This window comes from Wallemia mellicola (genome assembly GCF_000263375.1).
Source record: "Wallemia mellicola CBS 633.66 unplaced genomic scaffold WALSEscaffold_13, whole genome shotgun sequence".
NCBI classification, from domain to species: Eukaryota; Fungi; Basidiomycota; class Wallemiomycetes; order Wallemiales; family Wallemiaceae; genus Wallemia; species Wallemia mellicola.
Window position 1 is genome coordinate 90,620 of NW_006531970.1, and position 15,510 is coordinate 106,129.

The 15,510-nt window shown below is 41.1% G+C and overlaps 7 protein-coding genes across 7 annotated transcripts; 5 read left to right on the plus strand and 2 right to left on the minus strand.

Moving 5' to 3' along the window:
* Positions 1-2: 2 nt before the first annotated feature.
* WALSEDRAFT_69402 (peptidase M24A, methionine aminopeptidase) lies at positions 3-1,364 on the minus strand (the record flags this gene model as incomplete). The annotated part of the gene is made up of 2 exons (XM_006958894.1): positions 3-760; positions 809-1,364. 2 exons carry the CDS (start codon positions 1,362-1,364, stop codon positions 45-47), a joined length of 1,272 nt encoding a protein of 423 aa, XP_006958956.1. The 3' UTR covers positions 3-44.
* Positions 1,365-5,726: 4,362 nt separating this feature from the next.
* Positions 5,727-7,321, plus strand: WALSEDRAFT_57814 (hypothetical protein; the record flags this gene model as incomplete). Its single annotated transcript, XM_006958895.1, has 2 exons — positions 5,727-6,505; positions 6,551-7,321. The coding sequence occupies exons 1-2, from the start codon at positions 5,831-5,833 to the stop codon at positions 7,319-7,321; spliced, it is 1,446 nt and encodes a 481-aa protein (XP_006958957.1). The 5' UTR covers positions 5,727-5,830.
* A 209-nt stretch (positions 7,322-7,530) lies between these two features.
* WALSEDRAFT_19585 (cysteine proteinase) lies at positions 7,531-8,535 on the plus strand (the record flags this gene model as incomplete). Its single annotated transcript, XM_006958841.1, has 3 exons — positions 7,531-7,914; positions 7,960-8,327; positions 8,376-8,535. Coding segments are annotated over 3 exons (912 nt in total), but the record flags the coding sequence as incomplete, so codon positions are not given.
* A 1,045-nt stretch (positions 8,536-9,580) lies between these two features.
* On the plus strand, positions 9,581-11,466 carry WALSEDRAFT_69406 (alcohol oxidase; the record flags this gene model as incomplete). Its single annotated transcript, XM_006958896.1, has 5 exons — positions 9,581-9,595; positions 9,645-9,736; positions 9,784-9,930; positions 9,981-11,233; positions 11,285-11,466. The coding sequence occupies 5 exons, from the start codon at positions 9,581-9,583 to the stop codon at positions 11,464-11,466; spliced, it is 1,689 nt and encodes a 562-aa protein (XP_006958958.1).
* Positions 11,467-11,502: 36 nt separating this feature from the next.
* On the plus strand, positions 11,503-13,284 carry WALSEDRAFT_60659 (hypothetical protein). The gene is made up of 3 exons (XM_006958897.1): positions 11,503-11,650; positions 11,702-11,788; positions 11,837-13,284. The coding sequence occupies exon 3, from the start codon at positions 12,461-12,463 to the stop codon at positions 13,094-13,096; it is 636 nt and encodes a 211-aa protein (XP_006958959.1). The 5' UTR covers positions 11,503-11,650; positions 11,702-11,788; positions 11,837-12,460; the 3' UTR covers positions 13,097-13,284.
* On the plus strand, positions 11,641-11,988 carry WALSEDRAFT_64861 (hypothetical protein; the record flags this gene model as incomplete). The annotated part of the gene is made up of 3 exons (XM_006958898.1): positions 11,641-11,650; positions 11,702-11,788; positions 11,837-11,988. 3 exons carry the CDS (start codon positions 11,641-11,643, stop codon positions 11,986-11,988), a joined length of 249 nt encoding a protein of 82 aa, XP_006958960.1.
* Positions 13,285-13,360: 76 nt separating the features above from the next.
* Positions 13,361-15,461, minus strand: WALSEDRAFT_60660 (hypothetical protein). The gene has a single exon (XM_006958899.1). It carries the CDS (start codon positions 14,958-14,960, stop codon positions 13,728-13,730), a length of 1,233 nt encoding a protein of 410 aa, XP_006958961.1. The 5' UTR covers positions 14,961-15,461; the 3' UTR covers positions 13,361-13,727.
* Positions 15,462-15,510: the final 49 nt, after the last annotated feature.

Consider the following 15,510-nt stretch of genomic DNA (forward strand, 5'->3'; position numbering starts at 1 on the left):
TCTTTGAACAAAAAGGAATATTTATAAGTTCACAATAAAATGTCTTAATAATCGCTGCCTCTACTAACAACTTCTTTGACTGTTGGTCTAAGTAATATCGTGTGTTCGAATTGTGCGGTCATCGATCCCTTGATATCGTGAAGTGGTGGATAGTCAGTTACGATACCGGCATCTACCAAGTTATTAAGAGCCAACAAATACCTAGATTCACCTAATCTATCGAGGTATCTACGACAGAATGGTAATGTTCCGAAATTTTTATCAATTACCTTCAACAAACTCTTAGCCGATTGGGTGCGAAGTGGAACGTGTGGTGCATCCTTATTACGTGCGTAATGTGAGCAAACACCTTGATCACTGACGTATCCTCTACCAGTTGAACCGAATGTCTCAATAGCATAGTACTCTCCCTCTTCCATCTTGGTAGGATCGCCATTGTTGACGATTGGAACTGACTTACCACCGTGGATTTTGTACTTATCTATAGTGTGACCACAAAGGTTTCTAATAGCCTTAACTGGGTAGGTTGTACCGTTAACGTCAACCTCATAACTTTCCATAACTTCTTGGATTTCACCACCGAGTTCACCAAGACGTACATCAATACCTGCACCTTTAACACCCGCATTAGTGGCAGCCTTGACAGCTTCTAGGAGATTGTTGTATGTTGGTTCAAAGTTGAGTGTGAATGCAGAATCCAATATTCTACCGTTAACGTGTATACCGATATCGATTTTGAGTACATCATTTTGACCGAGAACTTGTAGAGAGTAAATACGAGCAAACCAGTTTAGAAAAAGCTACTTACTTGTCTTATCACCGGCATTTGGTGTGAAATGTGCTGCACAATCGTTGATATTGACACCAGTTGGGAAACCGACACCAGATGACAAGCCATCCTCTTCTACGCACGCTCTTGTACCATCTTCAACCATTTCAGCGATTTCAGTCAAAGACATTCCCGGTTTGATACTACGTTGTACGTATTGTCTAACGTCTCTGTGTGCTTCTGCGGCTCTTCTGATGTCTGAATAGGTCGTCTCTGGATCCTCATGTGTCAGTCTCTCTAATTCTCTCTTCTCAGCCGATGTTGTTCTGTAAGAATTCTCGCCGACGTATTCTTGCTCTTCACCAACGGGATAGATGCCATTAGGGAATCTTTTTGTAATACCAACTCTAGGAGGTTCAGATTGTGGAGCAGCTGTCTTTTTCTTCTTTTTGTTATTGTTTTTCTTCTTTTTCTTCTTTTTTGCTGCACCTTCTCCGTCGAGGGGTGTAGCGGCTGGATTGTTAGTCTCTTCTTCCTCCTCTTCCTCTTCCTCTTGGTTCTCTATTATTTTCTTTGATTCCTCCTCTCCAGTCATCGTTGTACAGTTGCAAGATAACACTCAGGAATAGATTGAACAATCTAACAAAAATTTATATAATTTAACTTTAAAATACATTATCATTACTTTAGCCAAATGACTGGGTTCCACGCTGCGTTCTGAGTGTTTTACTGTCAAGTCGTGTTAGTTGTCTACCTAATCTATGGATCCACACTTACCTAATTCTCCAATCATCTTTACCTTCAAATTTATTGTATAATGGTTCTATCTTCTCATCCCTCTTCCGTTTACTGATCTTGTTATTATCGGCTGTCTTGAAGAATGTAGGCGCAACCTCTGTCAGCCATTTTGGTTCAATTGTGATAATCTCTCTCATATATTCTCTACTAGTAAGAACCAGTTCGTGGTAGATGACCCACTCAGGTGATCTATTAAACAACGCACTTGAAGGATGAATATACACTGGTGTACCTTCAACCAGCGTCTTATAGCCTTCTTGTGGATCCTTCTTTGCGGCATGTCTAAAGAATCCTGCAGTTATAGCCCTTCTCACTCTGTTGTAATTCTTTCCACAGCTGATAATATCGTGATGATATCTATCCATAATTGCAACCAATTGTTTGCGAACATCTGCAGCTCTCTTCATCGTTCTTGCTTGGATGTAATTCTCAAAACACCACGGGTTGCTATATCTACTAGCTTCCCAACCATTGTAAACAGCCAATAACGTCAAATGGTCACCTTCTGGTTGGTGGAATTTCGCTTTCTTCGCATCAGCTTGTTGTTGCTTCTCTTTTGGTCTATAGAATACATTTTGTGCTTCGAGCATCGCAACTATTGTCAATATCTCCTTCGAACATTCCAAATCTACTGAAGCTATCAACATCTTTGCTCTCGAAGGATCCATTGGGAAATCGGCCATCTTTCTACCCAAACGGGTGAGCAATCCTTCATCATCCAATGCTGACAACGCATATAAATTCTCCAAGGCTGTAATCATAGTCTGAGCAGGTGGGGGGTCCATGAAGTCGAAACCAAGAAGATCATTAATACCCATCGCCTTGAGCTGCAAAATTGTATGCGACAGATTCTGCCTTTGTATATCTGGAACTGTATTAGGCAGCATTTCATTCCTGAATGCAGCTTCGGTGTATAACCTATAACATTTACCTGGACCAGTACGTCCTGCTCTACCTGCTCTTTGACGTGCTTGGGCTTGAGATATAGGCGTTACTACCAAACTATCCATACCTAATCTAGGATCATATGCGTTTTGCTTTACGAATCCTGGATCAACAACGTAGTAAATTCCATCAATTGTTATACTAGTTTCAGCAATATTTGTTGCAATTACTACTTTACGTGCACCTGCTGGTGCTGGTTCAAAAATTCTAGATTGCATTTCAGATGGCAAGGAAGAGTATACAGGAAGAATGATCAACTCTGGTACTTGATTACCGAGCGCTTTCATACGCTCGTATAAAATTTCAGCAGCAGTGTCAATCTCCTCCTGACCCGTCAAGAATAGCAAAATATCTCCAGGTGGTTCTGACAAGTGTATTTGCATGACAGTTATAAGCGAGGCTTCCATGTAGTCTGTTTCTGGTTCTTTCGTGTAGAGAATCTCGTATGGGTATGTACGTCCAGGGATGGTGAAAATTGGACATCCACGGAAGTATGTTGAGAACTTCTCAGCGTCTAATGTTGCAGAGGTGACAATAAACTTGAGATCTGGGCGACGCTTCATTGTTTCTATTGGGTGTAAGCTAGCTACCAGGTGTGCAACGAAACTCACTTTTAAGCAATCCAAACAAAACATCAGTAGCAATTGTACGTTCGTGCGCTTCATCTAGAATAATGACAGAGTAATTCCTCATATCTGGGTCAACCAAGCACTCCCTTTGAAGCATACCATCAGTCATGTACTTTATTCTGGTTTCAGGACCAGTGCAATCCTCAAAACGAATGGTGTATCCGACCTCCTGGCCTAACCTACAACCGACTTCTTCTGCAACTCTTTTACTTACACTCATAGCTGCAACACGTCTAGGTTGAGTACAACCGATTTTACCATAATCAGCAAAACCTTCTTCGGCGAGATATTGAGTCATTTGAGTGGTCTTACCTGAACCAGTATCACCAACAACAACCAAAACTTGATTCTCCCGTACTGCCTGTACGAGTTGTTCTCTGAGTTTGTAAATTGGAAGAGATTCTCTCTGTTCTTTGATAGTCTTATCTGTTATTTTACCATAGGTAGTTGCTTTGTTGAAAGTCTTCTGTTTCCATCCAGGTGCGATTGTCGCTTTGACTGGTTGATCCTGACCGTATGATTTACTACCCTCCTGTGCTAATGGGTCTTGCCAATCTGTCTTCTGATTTTTCTCTTCTGCTTCTCTCTCTTCTTGAGCTTCTTGTTGGCGCAATTCTCTGCGCTCCTTAGCTAATCCTGCACCCGAAACGGCTGCTCTATTCATAGACCCATCTGGGGCCTTGACGATACGGACTGGGGAGAGATCCAAACTCATCTTGGTTTGACCTTTCAAGAATGATGGTTCGACGTCTCGAACTTCAATATCGATATCTTCATCAAGTTTGTTCTGATTGCGTATAGTAGCTGGCGCGTCGAAATCTCTATCTAAATCGGGATAGTCGCTAGCTTTTGCCGCGCCCGATGCGATTAATTGTTTAATTTCCCATCTTTCTGGTGAGGTATAGCGTTTGACCGAACCTCTGTAGTTGTCATCTGCGAAGGCTACGCTTGAAGAGCCTGCCTCTCTATCACGATGGAGTCTAGAAGAAGTACGCTCCTTCTCTTTACGGATTTCTTTAGATGATTTTACTCGCAAATGTGGTGACAAATCCTGGCCTGTGTTCTGATCGACATCTTTGAGAGATAAACCAAGTCTCTGGCCTTCTATAGACATGACTTTAACCTTGACTAGTTGATTTCGCCTGAGTAAGTCACGTGGATTGCTAACTCTACTGTTCGACATTGATGAAACGTGTACCAAACCGTCCACTCTAGTTTTGAAGCCATTTAAGCTAATGAATGCGCCGAAATCCTTGATTGAGTTTACTGTACCGTCGTATATGGCGTATAACTCAGGTGTAATTTTCAGTTTAGCCTCCCGCGGCGGCAGGGACGGTGGCGGAGGTGGAGAAGACTTCTTCTTTGCTGGTATAGACTCTAGCTGTGACATCAGGTCTTCTGCAGCTGTCTTATCATAGTCATTGCTAGGTTTCCAATCCTGGTCTGGCTGGGATAATCCCGGAAAGAGCCTTTGTTTCTCTGGCTTAGATTTCGATTTGTGCTTTGGATGCATTGTAAGGATCAACCTATCGATAGTGTTGATAGCGGAGTCGGGGAAACTAGCGCCCATTTCACTTAGCTTATGCTTGAATTCTTTGAGATTGGCAGATTTGTCGTGTATGTTGAGTATGAACTCAGCTAAGACCTATATGATATGAGATACGGGTGTACAGAGAGATAGATAGCGCACCTTATCCTTTATACCTGTATAGTTGAAGAGCTCCTTCGTTATCTTCTGGTTCAGGTTTATTATCTCTAAATTTTCTAATTCGTCCATCGTCGTTCAGGAAAGAGAGTTTCTCTACCGTCTACTTTAATGTACAGCCTCGAATGTCTGAATAGAGACACGAATAGACAGTCTAGCTATTATTTAAAGCCAAATAAATCAACCTCGGTCGGTAGAAAGACTTCCGATATCCGCTTTGATAACAAGTTCATATCGAGAAACAGCCACTTCACTATCGACGCTAGCGCTGTAGATACAAACAAGCGTGACGATATAAACGCTAAATATACTCTCACTCTCAATGCTATCAAGAGAGTTAAACTTATCAATGACGCCGACAACAAAGTACATACCGTCGAGGCCAGATCTACGGAACTGAACGATGGCGACGTTTTACTGATTGGATCGGACGCTATCAAGATGACAGTTAGATGGAATCCTATCTTCTTCAATGTTTCCCCTTTGTTCCCTTCGAAAGCCTCATTTAACGGTGAAACACTCAAATACGCTCAACTCGGCTTGAAACTTGGTAGGGGTTACTGGTCTAACACCTACAATTTCCTCGTGCAACCAACGAGATCCATAAATGCAAAGGTACTAGGCGCATTGACGGACACCAAACCAATCGTCAATGGTAAATACCTTGAGAATGTCTATCAAGCGATCTTATCAGACAACCTGGAACATATTCTCCCAACTGTCACATCAGACTATCTACCAGCCCCCGTTTCTTCAGATAAGCTGCAAAAAGACACTTTTTGGCTGGTTTCTGAAAACAGATTAGCTTTGTTCATCGACACTTGCTTTATTTTACTACTTGATGACAAACAGTCGACTTACATAGATATTCTCTCCTCCTGTGGTGCTACTATACAGTCGCTCAACATTAAATCAACTTCAGCTGATGACCTCGAATTGGGTGTTTCGCAAATACTCGAACAGCAACAGGTGGATAAAACAATCATGCTCCTACCTCCAGACGTAAACGATAGAATGCAAGATAACGCTGAAACTTGGTTGAACAAGATAACGCAGGTGGTCAAAAAACTAGGTATTAGATACGTAGAGCCCGCGTCTCTAGACACGACAATCATGCAAATCGATATGGATTGCTTAAAATTCACGAAACCTACTAAGGAGGAGGAGATACAAGAGACGTCATCATCGCTTCATCCACGCGAAAGTGGCCAACCGCTGGGACCAACATCCGAGCATGCCAATGTTCAATCGTCAATAAGAGAGCCTGACAGGACGCCATTGAGAGAGTCACCACCACAGCCATTGGCAGAGAACAGCCGAAAGCGTAAGGCATCGAAGGATCCAGATGAACCACAGAAGCGTTTAATACGCAGAGCTGGAGGAAAGAGAGCCCAGCGCGTCGATCTAGATGATGATATTGTGGATGTCTCAGTAGAGCCATCGAAACCATCTACAACAATGCAAGATCAACCCCAAGCTGAGCCATCTGAGCCACCTCAACAGCCAGTGGCAGCCACACCTATGAGGAGGCGTACAGGCAATAGGCGATCACGCTCGATCAACATCGACGAATCTGATGATGAGAGACCGCCTGTCCAAGAGACGATACCCGAGGTAATACGAGAGATCCCTGACACTGTATCCCAACAATCTCCAGAGGTGGGTCCTCAGCTCTTTCATTTAGCATGCTCAAGAATCTCAAAGGTATCACCCCCACAGCAGAGAAGCACATTACGTCGAAGGGCGAACACACGCAAGATGCAGACGATAAATATTGACGACTCGGACGAAGAGCCATTCCCTGCACCTCAACCCACGCAAGCTCAACCCGTATCATCAGAAAAACCAGGATCGTCTGCTATGAAACCTGAGCAGAGTCAGGCGGTAAAGCGAACACCAGAACCAGTAGAGAAACGTCGAACGGCACGTGAAAGAGTTGAAGAGCAAATGCAGGCGAAGCTCGAACCAGGGAGGGACTTTCTCGCTGAACACATAGACAAGCGTAAGAAGACACTGCTGGACGAGCGTCAGAAGAACATGGCGGTCCAGGAAATGCGTAAAGCTGAACAAGAGGCTTTGTTGTCCGCACAAAAGGAGGCATCTAAGCAACCAGAAAAGACAAGATCACGACCAATTAAAAGATCATTAAGGGACGACTTTGACGATGATATACCAAACACCAACAATGGTACTAGTAGACCACTCAATGACTGTCTCATCCCAATGAAACTCATCCCGCTTCATCGACGCGATCGACCAGCTATAGGAGAAGAAAGCGGGACGAAGAATGCACCGAATTTCAAGAAATTTAAACGCAAGATTGATCACCGCTATCAGCCTCGCGTAGAAGTCGGGCTTAGAGATAGGCATACCCAGATACGACCACGGCCACGCAAAGAAAGCAAAATGACGATAGAGATGAGCAGCGACGAGGACGAACTCTTCGGAGATGAATACCTAGACGATGAATTTTAAAACGTTGTATAGCAGCTGTAAAATAAATAAATAACTCTCTACTGATGTCGACCATGTCATCACTTTTCAAGAGGCTCGGAATAGTGAGCAAAGACTTAGAGAGCCTATCAAATGGACAGAGTAAAGCCCTAGAAGCTGCTCTTTTGAAGGACAACGCAGCACTCAGCCCAGATGAGCTCAACGATAGATATCTCGAAAGATTCTACGGGATGGACAACCTCGGTAATAGCTGCTATTGTAATTCAGTATTGCAGTCTCTCTACTTTTGTAGACCCCTGCGTGAACTCGTGTTGGCTTTGCCGTCGGATGTGGATAAGAGCATGTATACAGTTTTACGGGGATTGTTCCAGGACATTTCAACACAGCCTAAGCGTACTGGCGTTATACAGACTAAATCTTTTGTCGAAAAACTTCGACAGGAAAACGAGCTCTTTCGAAGTACAACACATCAGGATGCCCACGAATTCTTGAATTACTTACTCAATAGAGTAGCCGAAGACCTCACTAGACTGACAAAATCAAGCCATACCCTCGTACACTCCTTATTTGAAGGTACACTCACTAATGAGACAAAGTGCATGACATGCGAGAATGTAAGGTTAAACTGATCTTTCATTTATCTCAGCTGACAACTCCAGATTACCCACAGAGATGAAAGCTTTCTTGATTTATCCATAAACGTTGAAGAGGACTCAAACGTAACTGAGTGCCTTAGTAACTTCAGTGTCAGGGAAATGCTTTGTCAGAAAAACAAGTTTTTCTGTGACTCTTGTGGTGGTTTACAGGAAGCTGAAAAGTGGATGAGGATAAAGAAGTTGCCTAATATCCTCGCTTTGCATTTGAAAAGATTTAAATATCAGGAAGATCAATCGAGGTACATAAAATTGTCATACAGGGTTGCATTCCCTTTCCTGCTTGAACCTGGCAGCTTGTCAAGCACATGTCAAGGTGCGGAAAACAGCGATAAGATGTATCGTCTCTTTGCTGTCATTATTCATATTGGATCGTGAGCCAAAATTTTGTTCTCAAATATGATGCTGACAATTCGCTTTAGGGGACCGCATCATGGACACTATGTTTCAATTATCAAGTCATACGATCGTTGGGTTTTGTTTGACGATGACAAGGTTTCTGTAGTAGATGAGCACGAACTTAGCAAATTTTTCGGGAATGATCCCGCAGGCGAAGGTTATGTATTTTTCTACGAAACTGTTGACCTCGACAGAACGTCCGTTGGTCTGCCAGCTACACCACCTCCTCAAGTCAGCTTAGCGAAAGAAGAGGAAGAAACACCACCACCAAGCAAAGGATCTTACTTAAAGAAGAAAGGATCGTTTAGTGCACCACCTTCACCAAACCTTACTGCTGTTCAATCGCCGAAAGTCAACAGCTCAACGAAACTCAATCAAGTCGTCAACGCCACTGATGACAACCATGGTAAAACCAAAGATGCAGTAGATGTAAAACGCAGCATGTCACAAAGCTCGCGTAGATCTGCCAGCGCCTCACTTGGCTTAAATGCCGAGAAAATGAGCAGCCGTCGACCAAGCTCCTCAGGAAGTCTCTTCAGTAAAAAGGAAAGAGTGAGCAGCCGACCATCAACAAGCCACGGTGCGAGCCCACTTGAGAAAGAGAAGAGTTGGTTCGGCAGCATAAGCGGAAAGATGAAAACCACGAATGGCTATATACCACCTGAAATACCCTCTCAAAAGCCCCGCGTTAGATCTGATTCGATTCCACACAAGAGGACAAGTGAGGAGGTAAAGAGAAATAGAAGAAGATCAGCAACATACAGTTCCTCCACTAATACACGCTCAACATCGACAACACCACCGTCAAATAGTCAATTCGCTAATGGCATGCCAGCGACGTTCGTTGGTAAGTCATCTTCAACTCATTCTAGTGAACCCGAGAGAAGGAAGCATGTCGTCTCACCACCACCACCGCTTACGAGTGGTAAATTGAGCGCTGCACAGTTGCGTCGTGAAAAAGAACCACTTGGAAAGGAGAAAGTCAAGTCGCCTCCTCCGCCTGCACCAATGCCGCATTTCAATAATGATAGTATAGGTAGTTCGCCTCAGCACTATCACCCATTACCAGCAAAACCAGCTAAGAAGAATATTATTTCAAAATGGATAGATAAAATTAGACATTAAATGCATGTTGTATTTGTATTTTTCTTTCACTATCGTGTTATGATGTCATTGGATTCCCATCCAAAAATTAGCGCTTTTTGGAGGGAAGCTTCAAACAAACAAGATGGAATATGATTATGTGGGTGTGTGAACTGAAGCTATATGCTTCTCTGACACTACAAACTAAGGTAGTGATCGGAGGCGGTACTTCCGGCCTGGTTCTGTCAAGCAGACTAGCAGAACGGGGAGAGAAAGTGCTCGTTATAGAAGCAGGCATTGAGTAGGTACAAATTCTTCAAATTGGAGCTTCTAATGGGGCATATACAGTCCTAAAAATGACGAAAATATCACGTCAGCATCGAACTTTGTCACCAATGTTGGTGGAAGTTATGACTACGGATTTAGCGTAACAGACACGCATGTTCCAATGCCACGCGGGAAGGTTCTTGGTGGAAGCAGTGCGATTAACTACATGTAAAGTTTACCGATATGTTGAGGGACGTCAACAACTCACGAGCAAACAGACTCTGGAATAGACCATCAAAATATGAAATAGAACTGTGGCATAAATTAGGGATAGAAGGCTGGTCTTTTGAAAATGTATGGAAGTACATGAAGAAAGCTGAAACATACATTCCACCTTCCCAAACTCAGCTGGAGAGTTTTGGGATGCAAGCCCCGCATAGTAAACATTACGGTAGTAGTGGACCAATTACACTCTCTTATCAGCGTTATATCTCACCCACGGATAGACGTTGGTTGGAGACAATCAAGAATATTGGTTTACCTATCAACGAGAATCCTCACGATGGGGAGAATCTAGGTGCAAATATCAGTCCAATAACAGCAGATCCTAATAAACATAGACGTACATACGGTTGCACATACCTGGATGCTCTCCCAACGGCCAGTTTGGATATTCTCACTCAAACAATGGTTCATCGTATTGAAACTGTCACAGAAGACGGTCAAATAAGGGCTACTGCCGTTGAATACTGCTCAGAGGGTGTGACTAAGAGTGTCAAAATTCGTAAAGAAGTTGTTTTGACAGCGGGTACCATAAACACGCCTCAGATACTCGAGCTGAGTGGCATAGGCGATACTAACATACTAGCCAGCCATGGAATAAAAGAGGTGCTTAACATACCTACTGTGGGTGAGTATCGAGGTCACTACTATCCTACACTTTGCTACCAATTGAACGACACTGTGAAAAATATGGACGTTCTAAGACAAGAGGAACAAATTCGTCGAGAAGAGGCCGAGAAATACCGCAAAGGGGATCCATCTTTATATCACCAAGCTGCATCTTGCGTTTTGTATTTAAAGCCTGCTCAGATTCTAACCAAGGAGGAGCTTGATAGACTGGAAAGTCTCCTAAGAGAAGCAAGTAGTAACGAGGAGCTCGTCCTAGCTCAATATTTCCTAGATGAGCGCATACCTCAAGTTGAAATAGACATGGTTGGCTTTTTCGCTGACCTCAACAGCGTTCCAGAGGATGGCAAGAAGTATGTTACCTTCATGGTCGGTCTACAGCATCCATTTAGTAAGGGAAGCATACACGTCAGCTCCTCTGATGTGAATGACAAACCGAATATCACGTCTAACTATAACAAGCATCCAATCGATAGACTGTTGTTATCTGCCGCCATTAGGTTCATAAGGGAAAAAATCGTCACTGGGAATCCACTCACGGATATAATTTCAAAAGAGGTCTCACCTGGTAGGGGTGTATCAGTCGAGGAATTCATCGAAAATGCCCCCGCTTGCGATTATCGTGAGTTTGTTTGGAATTACATCATAGAATAAGCTAATATGATCTATATAGACCCAAGTAGTAGCGCGAAAATGGGAAATAATATCGACGATTCTGTGGTTAACTCTGAGCTAAAAGTACACAAAACGCGTAACATTAGGGTATCTGACGCATCTATAATACCACTAGGGTTGTCATCGCATATACAATCAATCGTATACGCTATAGCAGAAAAGGCAGTTGACTTGTTATAATAAATTTAATTAAACGTGCTTATCAGCCTTTCTTGTACCTTAACTGTGATGAGAGTGCTTTTCAAAATAATACTTGTGATCACAACCGTCATCTTGACATCTTTAGCTTTATACAGCTACAATCACAAAACCAGTAAGAATATAGTCATACCTACAGCTCAACAAGTTTCGAAAATGAACGCAGGTGTGTACCCTCTATACCGTTGGATAATCCGAGCTAACTTAAAAATGACAGAACAACACGAAAGATATATCGTAGTATTTAAAGATTCAGCCAGTGACGCTGAGATTAAAAACTACGCTCAAGAAGTTGAATCCGGTGGTGAGTACGCTAAAGTATAAATATGACGTCACTTATCGCCACACTTAGGTGGTAAAATAGTTCACCATTACAATCCAGATGGAATTATGAAATCTTTCGCTGGACACATTCCACAAAATGTATACACATCCTTATCAGCACAATCAGGTCAATCACCAATCGATTTCATTGAGAAAGATAAGGAAATGAAAATTCAATAGGTTGTCTGATGATATTATATGTTTCAATCATCTAAGATTATGTATTAATGATTCATTTGACGATGTAATGGTCACTGTCAATAATAAGACAGTGAGTTTTTAAATAGCGTGAAAAGTGTAATGTATTAGCAATAGTTCCCTCCTAGAGTCATTATATTTGAATTCTAGATTGTGAATGATAAGACCTCGCGTAGTTTACCGACACGTCCTCTACCATGATGTGACTGACACGAGCAATTCTAATGGGAAGTACATTACGATTCCTGTCCGAAAAGAAACCTTGTTCCTGAATCACAAGTAAACCCCTGTGTCACAACGTCGCTATGGTTGTATCATCAGTAATTTTATCACATAACCATTTAATTTTGTACCAATAGTCGAAGAATACTACTATATTTTGTAATATAACTTTAAGCCAGATGTACTTGTGTTAATTAAACTGTCAAATCCTCGTTTAGATCTCCCAAGGACTATGGAGTACCTGAGGTGGAGAAATGTCTTGAAGACATCAATAGTCATCTTATTAATGTCGAGTATGCTGATGTTTGTACAAGCAGTGCCAGATCTAGATGATCATCAAAGAAAGCTCGAAAGTGATTTGGTACAACTTTCTGAGTACCCTAATACTGTCGAGAATGGATATAATGCGGTTCAGTCAGGTCCCTTTAACGTCCAATGGTCTACCATATTTACTTATACTAATTATTTGGTTAGTTGGGGTGGGGCATGCGCAGCCATTTACTCAACTATTTCCAAATTCCAAAGTGATAAAGCTGATAGAATTGCTAAGGAATCCTGTAAAGCAAACAAGTTCAATGCACTTGGTTATGGATTTTGGATTATCCCCGATGCAAGAAAATGTGATCCTGGTACTGCATCAAAAGTACTTGAGACGGCTGTCTCCGATGCTCTACACCCTTTGAGAGGTGTTTCAAATGCTGTAGGGTGTGTCAGAATTAACGATTGGTACGATTATTCTGCCTACGTAGTCGTGCTACCATCACCAGATAACAATAGCTTTTGTGAAGGTAAAGGTATTACACATAGAAGTGCAACTTCCGATTCTAGCAGAGACATTCAATATGAAACTAAACGAAACGGACGCTAAAACTATAAAATGAATTAATATAATGAACTTATTTTCTATGAGATAAACATCTTTATCCTTGCTCAAATGGTAAAAGTTAGTTGAAAAACAACATAAATAAGTCTGTTTACATCCAACGATTTCTCGAGTTTAGTCAATTGGGGTGATTTGAGGCAAAGGTAGATGCATTTGATAGGATTTTGTTTTCTTACTAAAAGGGGTGTTGAGTCTAAAATGAAATACTAAATATGGTCTTGGGTCTTACCATGATACTACAAAATTTTCACTTGAAAAATCTTAGCTAGTATGTGCGTAGTACTATAATCATTCCAATTACCTTAGTCTAAACATCAGTTTATTATCGTCAATGCATGTCTTGTTTTACACATTTGATTGAGCCAAAGTCATGTTTAGTTTACAACAAAGATCGCTAAACTCCATGAATTATTTCAAAATCTCCCAATAGAAGAAGCACATCAGTTGGTGCAACTTTTTCTAATGATTAGCAAGCCAGGTAAAGAGAATCACGCCAAGCAACATACTAGATGGCCAATCATCTTAATCAACTTCTGGCTATCTTCATGGTAATGTCTGATGATTTATACATTTTAGTCAAATACAATAAACAACACATCAAGTGAATTAAATTGAATCAGTAAAATTTGTTAAAATGACAAATAGATATATGCTCTAATCTCTTATGCTCTTGTATTAACGACTCATATATTGTTGATATCTCCTCATCTGGTAGGATATAAGCATCACTGTCTTGATGTTTTTGGCTAGGCAGATGAAATTGTTCATCAACTGATATACTAGGTAATTCGAATTGCTCGTCGACTGGCGTTAACAATTTACTTGTTTGGGTATTCAAAGTCACAGACGGCGGTGTTAAGATTGGTGTCAAAGGCGGAGTTGATTGAGGTGTATTGATGTGATGATTATAGGAATTCCTTCTATACTTGACTAACTCTTCGAATGACCGTTTATTTGAGTGTTTGAAATAGTCAGATAGTCCTATGCCTAATAGAGGTATATATTTATGCTCGATGCTTCTTTCTTGAATGGTGGAATGTGGAAGATAGATAGTTTTATGAAGGATATCAGCTATTAATTTCACTACAGAAGCTAATTGTGTTGTTTCACCTGTTAAATACACTGCTGTGTCCTTATCTATGAAACCATTGTGAATGAAATAGTCTATGTAGCATCTTATTGTCAAGAACTGCGATTCAATAAGACATCGAGGATTCGCTCGTAGATCTCTAAACTCGTCTGTATTGTACCCTAGTTCATATCTGTAATAACCACTGATGTATTTACCATTCAGAGTTTGCTGTCTCTCTGGGTAATAAAAGCTGAACAATTTATTGTCTAAACCAACCGATCCACCGATATTAATAAGATTGACTAAGCTATTGAATGTATTCCAATTACCATTACAGTAAGCATCTCTTATAGATGATCTTGCTTTGCCTTGTTGATTTATTCTGATATAAGCTAATAAATAGTTGCTATCGTACGGATGATCGTATAGTTCTACAGTCGGTGGCAGTTTCTGTCTATCAGCTGACTTTTTAATTTGGAAAACTACATGATTGTCTTCACCTAAGCCAACTATAGTTCCACTGATTGAGGGTGATATAGCTATAAAGTATCCCAGAACTTTATCTATGGATGAGTATATTGTAATATCTCTACCAAAATCTCTATCCAGCTTGTAACTGTCGTCGTCAATTGAGAGTATAGTAATATCTGAATCTTCTAATAGCAAGTTTGTCAATCGACCCTGGCTATAGCTTTCCTTGGTGTCCTCATAATGCACCACTCTTAGGTTGTCATCCAATTTGAGAAACTTATTCTGGTTTTTTATTAAGATCTTCATCGTACGACATTTACATTATAAAATTCAATTCCTCCTCAATTAGCTTTTCGTTTTAGGGGACTTTGTCAATTGCCGGCTGGATGCACCCTTAAAATTTTATACGGGTCTAGATCCTTGTAAGTATTTTCTTGTTAATATTTAATAGCAAGTATATAGATACCCCAATTTCTATTTCTATTTTTCCTTCAGGCGTCATTCTGACGTCGGTAGCTATTAACAAAAACGTTCTAAAAAGGCAACTATAATGAATAAAGTTGTCTCACTTTATTATAACGTATATTGTCTTTATTTTATTGTAAATTCATTAGTTGTACCTGAAAATACACTCGGTGGACCTTAAGTACAAGTGCTTGGCTTAGAGTTTCTTCTTTAGATTTGTTTCCTTTTTATTGAACACAAATGTATATTAATAGCACTTTTGATTTTATTTTATATTATACCCTAGCCAATCTAAGATAGCCGCAGCATGCTTAACGATCAGACCTGGAAGCTGTCTACTGCATTCTTGCTTCTCCACCAAGAACAAACTTACAACACTCTTTAAGAAACC